The sequence below is a fragment of the Pyxicephalus adspersus genome, chromosome 11 (assembly GCF_032062135.1).
Source record: "Pyxicephalus adspersus chromosome 11, UCB_Pads_2.0, whole genome shotgun sequence".
NCBI lineage: Eukaryota > Metazoa > Chordata > Amphibia > Anura > Pyxicephalidae > Pyxicephalus > Pyxicephalus adspersus.
In genome coordinates this window covers 1,177,259-1,185,498 of record NC_092868.1, presented here as the reverse complement: position 1 = coordinate 1,185,498, position 8,240 = coordinate 1,177,259, and the positions used below count along the sequence as shown (strand labels likewise).

At 48.1% G+C, this 8,240-nt stretch overlaps 1 protein-coding gene across 2 annotated transcripts in view; it reads left to right on the top strand.

Moving 5' to 3' along the window:
* The window catches only part of CAPZB (capping actin protein of muscle Z-line subunit beta), a 27,725-nt gene that overhangs the window by 17,518 nt on the left and 1,967 nt on the right, over positions 1 to 8,240 (top strand). The window contains exons 3-9 of one of the 2 annotated variants that reach the window (XM_072426966.1): positions 1,586 to 1,707; positions 2,637 to 2,750; positions 5,872 to 6,013; positions 6,287 to 6,403; positions 6,485 to 6,550; positions 6,850 to 6,926; positions 7,332 to 7,439. In XM_072426966.1, coding sequence (XP_072283067.1) covers positions 1,586 to 1,707; positions 2,637 to 2,750; positions 5,872 to 6,013; positions 6,287 to 6,403; positions 6,485 to 6,550; positions 6,850 to 6,926; positions 7,332 to 7,434 — 741 coding nt within the window. In that variant the 3' untranslated portion in view covers positions 7,435 to 7,439. The remainder of the gene's footprint in view (positions 1 to 1,585; positions 1,708 to 2,636; positions 2,751 to 5,871; positions 6,014 to 6,286; positions 6,404 to 6,484; positions 6,551 to 6,849; positions 6,927 to 7,331; positions 7,440 to 8,240) is intronic. The other variant, XM_072426967.1, reaches the window with a different exon arrangement.

Here is an 8,240-nt window from a genome sequence, read left to right as displayed (position 1 = left end):
GGTAGGTGGGAAGGATGGATGAGTCTAGCTGCAGCGTTCATAATACATTGTAGAGGAGAGAGTCGGGTTAGTGGAATGCCAGAGAGGAGGAGGTTACAGTAGTTGAGAAGAGAGATAAGAGCATGTACAAGGATTTTGGTGGTCTCAGGGGACAGGTAGGGGCAGATTTTGGAGAAGTTGCACAGGTGAAAGTGACTGGACCTGGAAATGTTCTGAATATGGGGGGTAAATGAGAGGGCCGAGTCAAAAGTGACACCAAGACAACGTGCCTGAGGGGAGGGATAAATAGCAAAGTGTCAATCCCACCTGGGGTGTTAGAAGATGCTGAGGTCACCTGGGACACCTCTGCCAGTATGCGCAGCCAGGTAGAGCCTGGAGCGTTCTGATTAACATGCCCGGCCCCATAATGTTGTGGTAAATTATTCCTAACAGCGTAGGCCCTGCTATGCATTTCCCTTGTTGGCTAACTCAGCTAAGAACAAAGCTGGAAATGATATTTTAGCACTGTCCTATTGGTATCAGAATGGAGGTACTCCAATGATAACTTGTACCCATGCCCCTGCCCCTCCTCCTATGGAACCCCCACTCTGAGGTGGAAGCAGAGGGCTGTTTGCCATCTGGAAAATTTATTTCACAAAGCGAGGGATTTTCACGTCATCACCTGGTTTGCGGTTTGCTCAGTGTTTTATTTTAACGATTCCATTTAGATTGCCGTAATTTTTTCCTGCAGCAGGTGAAGGGTTAAGTACGCCCCCTCCTCCTCCCCAGGCTGCGCTAATTAGTCCTCTGCCCTGGACCTACACAGAGGAATGTGCGCCAGTTAAACGTTTTGCATTCCTCTTTTATTTGGGAGCCGGAGGAAGTCGGTGGAGGGCGGAGGGCTCCTTTGATGTCTGTTTTTTTAGCTGCACCAAGGTCTGGCAGCCTCCTGATTCTCTGCTGTACCTTCTAAGTCCAGTAAAAGGGAGATGACAAAGAAATAAAGTCACCGTTTATTATTCCATGCACAGGTTTTGTTTATTTAATTTGTTCCATGTGAGGCTCTCTCGCAATCACGCCAAGGATAAACGTCAGCCCAGCATCGCTGTACTGCATATGATGGGCCCTTCAAACCAAGGCCAGCCAAGTCCTAAATATTCAGCCCGCTGCAAAAGGAAACTTTGTGCAGATAACAAGTCATGAACTGGAGCTGCACCACTAAACTGGGGGAAAATGCAGGGAGTGTTTATTCGGTCGCCCCACTTATTGTCCAATTACAAGGGGGTCTGACCAATGGCTGGCGTAGGGGGGAGTCAGGGGGCTGTTCTTGAGAAGAGTTGTTGCCCCAACTAGATATGGTGACTGGTTCTCTTTAAATACCCGTGTGACCATTTGTTGAAAATTCCCATCGTCCATGAGTGAATATAATTTTTATTGGTATTACATTATAGCAGCCAAGAACTTTATAGCTGGTCTTTCACTGAGCCTCGGCTCGATTTTATCTGCAATCTGAATGTTTGATGCCCCTTTCTGTACCCAGCGATGAACAATGCAGGGGGATTGCAGGAAGGATCATTGTGACACTGAATTCTCCTCTATTCCTCAGGTACCCAATCTGTGTGAAGACCTCCTGTCCTCCGTGGATCAGCCTCTAAAGATTGCTCGAGACAAGGTGGTGGGGAAGGATTATTTGCTGTGTGACTATAACAGAGATGGAGATTCCTACAGGTAATATTCCCATGTTGCAAAATAGGAGGGTAGTAATGTCACACCCTGAATATTATCTATCTTGGGAGCAGTGATGTCATTTCCTGTATATTATATAACCTATATCTGGGGAGCGGTGATGTCACTTCCTGTATAACTTATATATGGAGGACGGTGATGTCACTTCTCGTATAATATATACCTTATATATGGAGGACGGTGATGTCATTTCTTGTATAATATATAACTTATATCTGAAGGGCAGGGATGGCACTTCTCGTATAATATATAACTTATATCTGGGGAGCAGTGATGTCACTTCCTGTATAACATATAACATATCTGGGGAGCGGTGATGTCACTTCCTGTATAATATATAACTTATATCTGGAGGGCGGGGATGTCACTTCCTGTATAATATATAACTTATATCTGAAGGGCAGGGAAGGCACTTCTCGTATAATATATAACTTATATCTGGGGAGCGGTGATGTCACTTCCTGTATATTATATAACATATCTGGGGAGTGGTGATGTCACTTCCTGTATATTATATAACTTATATCTGCAGAATCCTTGTTCCTGTAAACCTGAACCTCTATGCAGTAACCTGACCTCGGGCTGCCAGCTTGCGGCCGCTCTGCAGGAAGTTGCTGTCTGCGTTGTTGCTATGGGTTGCAGTTATGTTTGTGCTGTTGGCGCTGCACATTTAGCAGTAAAAATCAAATCCTTTCATTGTGAGCTCATTGACTCCCCCACCTCTCATCCAGCCATGTAATGTGTGGACTTCCTGGCTCCACTTTCTGCGGAGACAAACCAGATCACTAGGGACTTGTAGATCCCAATCTTCTCCCAAACATCAAATCCACTGCAGGAAACCCAAACCGCTGCGACATTTCCATCACCTCCAGTGATCTCTAACTGCTTTCCTTTCTCTTCCATCCTGCCAGGTCACCGTGGAGCAATAAGTACGATCCGCCCTTGGAAGATGGAGCCATGCCGTCTGCTCGTCTACGCAAGCTGGAAGTTGAAGCCAACAATGCCTTCGACCAGTACCGAGATCTGTACGTTGTCCCCTCTCTGTCTGTCTCCTTTTTGTTACTTTTATTTTGTTCTCTTTGGACCTTTATTCCCCATTTTTATTTTGCACCCCCTCCTTTGTCTGTGACGGGGGTCTCCCGGAACAGCTGCACGGTCTGTGTTTTATAAAAGCGGGAGCTTAGTGTGTGGGATGGGGAATGATTAAATCCAGATTCCTTTGTTTTGTGCTCCGGCACTAGGGCAACCTGGAAAGAAGGTCCTGAACACAGAACAGACTAAGTGATGTCATGATGAGGTCATCATTGTCACCGATAAGTGCCGTCACTGCTGTTTTTAGCCCCAGATCTTGAAGCAATGCTCTCCTGGTTGTCAGGGCGGAGTGCTGTGGGTTGGGCCCCCAGGAGCCAGACGGTGTTAGGGAGCAAACTCTATGACCTAAGAAGCTGGAATCAGAAAACGAGGACCCCAGACATAGCACATTCTATATACACAAAAGTGTTCTATTCAGAAGAGTGGGGGGGATGAGAAGGATGAACATCGCGTGTCTGGTCCTCTCAGTCCACGTGCAGTGTGTGCGGAGTCCCCTGTGCCCAGGCAGAGAGAAGTGTAGACAATACAGAGGATGCACGGCTCAGTGTGAGATGAGGACAACGCATCCTCTACTCATCTTACAACCTTGTAATGTGCAGATGTTTCCTGGGCCAGAATGAAAGACCTTGCACCTGTGCCGCCTGAATAAAACCCGATACCTCCTTTCCCTCCGGTACCTGTTAGCGGGGGCCATATTATGCCATGCCAACTATTCTGTGGACACTGACCATGTCAGATCAAAAATCTTCTATATTGGCACTACAAATCACAGCAAGGCCAGGTGTTTTTTTTTCATGGTTTTTGCTGCTGCATAGCTTAGGAGCCGGGAAGGGGGGGTTGTTCACTCCCTTCCCTCCATAATTAAAGTTCGGGCTTTACACAATACATTGGCCCCCCCCCTATATTTTTGCTCCGTTTGGCAGAACTGAGCAAAGTTCATGTTCTATAAGTCCATCCCCAGCCAATCAGGTCAGTCGTCTCCCTCCTTTCTCCAATGGACGCTAAACAACAGGTAAGTACTTGTGCCTGGGGATCGATTTGTTTGCCCCTCCATTGACCAAGCCCACCTTCGCTTTAGGGAGCACTCCGCAGTTCACGCTGAATCCTGGCACATTCAGCCCTCCTTTGATGTCTGCGGTCGGCCCAAGTGAGCCCAGAATTCTCTGCCTGACTCCACCATACACTGGCCCTGTTTGTTTGTCATGGTGATGGAATGTTTCCTGCAGTTACATCCGAAGTGTGATTTTTATACTTTTCCCTGCGTTAGTCATAATTCTATTTACAGAATTCTCGTTCAAAGCGGCTGAATGACGTCCTCCCCCTATGGAAAGGTCGCTGTGGTCTCGGAGGCTTTCATTTCCCAGGGCAAATATGTGGGGTGCATTAAATGGGGACTACAAATCTCTGCATGTGGCTTCCTAGCGAGGTCAGCTTTGTGTGATTGGTTCATGGAGTGGGAATAGGACGGGTTAATGAAGCCAAGGTGCCATTAATATTTCTGGAGGAACCAGCGCTAAGGAATGCCAGCAGGTCACACATAATAATAAACAGGATTTACATAGCGCCAGCATATTACACAGCGCTGTACAATAAATAGGGATGCAAATGACAGACAGATACAGACAGCGACACAGGAGGGGGAGGGGGCCTTGCCTCGAAGAGCTTACAATCTAAGAGGTGGGGGAAGTATCACACAATAGGAGAGGGATATGGAATGGCGGGGAGTATTGAGGGTTTAGGAGACAGAAGAAGACGGGTAGGTGAGGGTGAAGCGTTGGGTTTTTAAATGAGCAGAAAGTAGGAGCAAGCCGAATAGGACGAGGAGACCATTCCAGAGAGTCGGGGCAGCTCTAGAAAAGTCTTGGAGCCGTGCATGTGAGGAGGTTATGAGTGGGGATTTACATATATCATTAGGATGAAGAAATGCTGAGCACCAAACAGGACAGAATTATTAGACGCATTTAGCAGCTAAAGAGGGAGTGCTGCAAGCTTGATACAAACGCCTGACGCTTGAGGTATTTGTTACCTCGTGACTGGTGAAGCAGCTGGAGCCGTTCACACAACTTTAACATCCATCAACATGGACTCCGGTCAGCCATTGTTTAATGTTTCCATCTTTACCCGATGACAATGGCAGTGCGTGCAATGACACAGTTGTTAGTAAAGTTCGATGTGCAGGAAATGCGTCGCCTCCGGCCTATATCTCAAGTCGGCACCTTTCAGCAGTTTGTTGCATTGACCTCTCTGTGTTTAGAGCTGAAAGAGTTGAGCGTGCGATGGGAAGGTCTCGCCATGTGCTTGCTGTTATGTCTGGCAGCCGGGCCGCTCTCCGGGGGATCCTGTGCGGTTTCAGACATCGTTTCAGAGCATTCTTCAAATACCCACAAAAACCGTTATGTAAAAGAAACTTCTCGTCGTAGGACCACATGAAACCCGCAACCACGAACTGCCAGCCCCCTCCCCCACCACTGCTGTTACATGTTGTTCCTGAGAATCATAAAATGCTGTTGTAGGTGCGTGCCATGTGCGGCTCATCACGTAACATCGTGCAGTCATTTCCCGGAGGGATCGCCATACCGTACCTAGAGGCATTAAAATGAACCTGTCCTTACAAACTATCAATGATTGACAAACTTTTTTAAGCTGGATGGGCGGACATTGTAGGTGGGTGGCAGCTCCGGTATTGTCACCCAACTCTTCAGGTTATTGAAAAGTGCTGGCTGGTGTGCCCAGATAAAAGGGGCCAGGAACACTGTATAGATAATGGAAAAACATCTGATAACCATGGGGTTTCCCCAAGACAGCGGTCACCAGGACTAATAGAAAGGGTCCCCCCAGCAGGGATACTTTCTTTTTTTGCTGGTGTTCTCCTTTAACTGGCAGCTGCATTGCATTGTGGGATTGGAATTGAAGTGGGAGGGGCTTTACGCTATGACTTGGCGCAAAGTCGTCATTTGCATATATCACTATTCTCAGGTTGCTGGAGAAGGTGTTTTCCAAACTAGTTTTTTGGGGTGATATAATTTGACCCCCCTGTAATGTTCCAATCTGCAGGTATTTTGAAGGAGGCGTGTCTTCTGTGTACCTCTGGGATCTGGACCACGGATTCGCCGGAGTGATCCTCATAAAGAAAGCTGGAGACGGTTCCAAGAAGATCAAAGGCTGCTGGGACTCCATCCACGTGGTGGAAGTGCAGGTAAGAGCGCCCCCGCTGGGCCACAAGCTAAATGCATATCTCAGATTACAGACTGGGCACCTAAATATCTACCCAGTCAAGGAATGGCTGACTCTGAGCTCATTTAAAATGTATTGGCTCTGAGGCCCATTTTGGGTCACATGACCAAATGTCATTGAATGTTAATAGAACTCCATGGTAAAAGACAGCAGCACTGGGTGGGGACTTACCTCCAAATCTATATCTCTCCCACACACCACTTACAGTTATGGTCACCAATCTCTCTGGTTTCAGGAGAAGTCGAGCGGCCGCACTGCTCATTACAAACTGACCTCCACTGTGATGCTGTGGCTGCAGACCAACAAGACCGGCTCTGGCACTATGAACCTCGGGGGAAGTCTCACCCGACAGGTAGGCCCGCCCTGAATTCTTGACTCCACCCCTCCCATCTGTAATAATCGTATAATCTCACCCAATTATTTTCCCTTCCAGATGGAGAAGGATGAAACTGTGAGCGACTCTTCCCCGCACATAGCAAATATCGGACGGCTGGTAGAGGTAAGTTGGTCTGAGCCAACCACGGACATTGTGAGGACATCTTCTGGTTTTGGGGAGGGGGTAAAAGTAACCGGAGTTCACCTTTAAGCCCCACCTTCATACCGTTCCACAGAAATAGCCTTTTTAGATTGTAAGCTCTTCAGGTCAGGGTCCTCTCCTCCTCTTGTGTCACCGTCTGTATCTGTCTGTCATTTGCTACCCCTATTTAGTATCCTGTTTAACTATAATAATAGCCAGACCCCAGGTATGAAGGAGGAAGGTTCTGTGTGTCACATCTTGCTATTCTTTTTATTTTTTAGGACATGGAGAACAAAATCAGGAGCACCCTGAACGAGATTTACTTTGGAAAAACCAAGGACATAGTCAACGGGTTAAGGTAACATTTCCTGTGGCATTTCTTGTACCCCGAGACCCCAATACATCATGTGTGTCCTGTGTCCACCCATCCAGAGCTGGACAAACTTCCAGAGCCGGGTGACACATTCCTTGTGGGTGAGGTCCGCCGATCCCCATAACTGGATTATTTATGGTAACACTCCAGACATGGGTGTCACCCGGTCACCAGCTTAGGTTCATTGCGGGAAGCTTCTTTTCCGGCCTCCTGGAAGTGGGAAATCTGCGATGTGGCCACACCTCATGGTGACGTACCTCCCCCACCTCCAGGAAGCAGCAGATTATGATTGGTGACAGGTACTCTTTGTCCAGCTCTGCTCATATCTGTTCCCTTTTCTCTGTCTCATTCCATCTTCTCTCTCTCCTCCTGCCGCCATCTCACGTATAGATCTATAGACGCAATCCCAGACAACGTTAAGTTTAGACAACTCCAGCGCGAGCTGTCTCAAGTGCTGACACAGAGGCAGATCTACCTACAGCCCGATAACTAGACCAGGTACCCACCGCGTGCCCGTCACCACTGTCACCACTGCCCCGCTACCAGCGGAGCCCGCATGGTGTGTGACCAGGAGTTCCCAACACAGCAGTGCTGCCTGCTGCATGGCTCTGAATCCCTCCGGCAGCACTCAGCCGCCCTTACTGCATGCGACATTCCTATAGGAGCGGCCACAGGCTATCGGCTGGTAGTTAGGCCTCGGCTGGTAGTGTATGTGGTATTGGCATGGTTTAAGGCAGGGAAATGCTGGTCAGATCTCCGCCGTACTGACAAGGTAAGTTCATGCCATGCTGGTATTTCACCTGTGGGTGGAGGTGACTAAACATGGCGCCTCCATTATGGGGTCAGCCTCTTGTCCCAACCCCATCATTCAATAATCATTTCCTCGGGTCAGAGCACCACCCACAGGTAAAAAATTGGCACCAGCACCGCTTGTAAGGATCCTGCCAGTCGGGACGATGGATTCCATGGTAGAGCAAGAGCGTCTGACACCACCGCGTGCATTGCCTTGGCAGCCAATCAAATTCTGCCTTTTATGTTTTCAGCGCTGATTGTCAATCTGATTGCTGCTGGGAGCACAGACCGTTTGTATTTCATAAGAATAAAGACCCTGGTGTGTGATGGGAGGGTAGGGGCTGAGGACACGCTGCATGGAGTGACTAACACCGAGTGGAGTTTACTGAGAAGCATGTGACCTAACTACATCTATTAAGAGGGGCGGAGCTTACAGGTCAATTTTTATCAAAAGAGGCGTGTGTATAGCTCTGACATATACTGCAGAGCTGTACAGAGAACAATGAG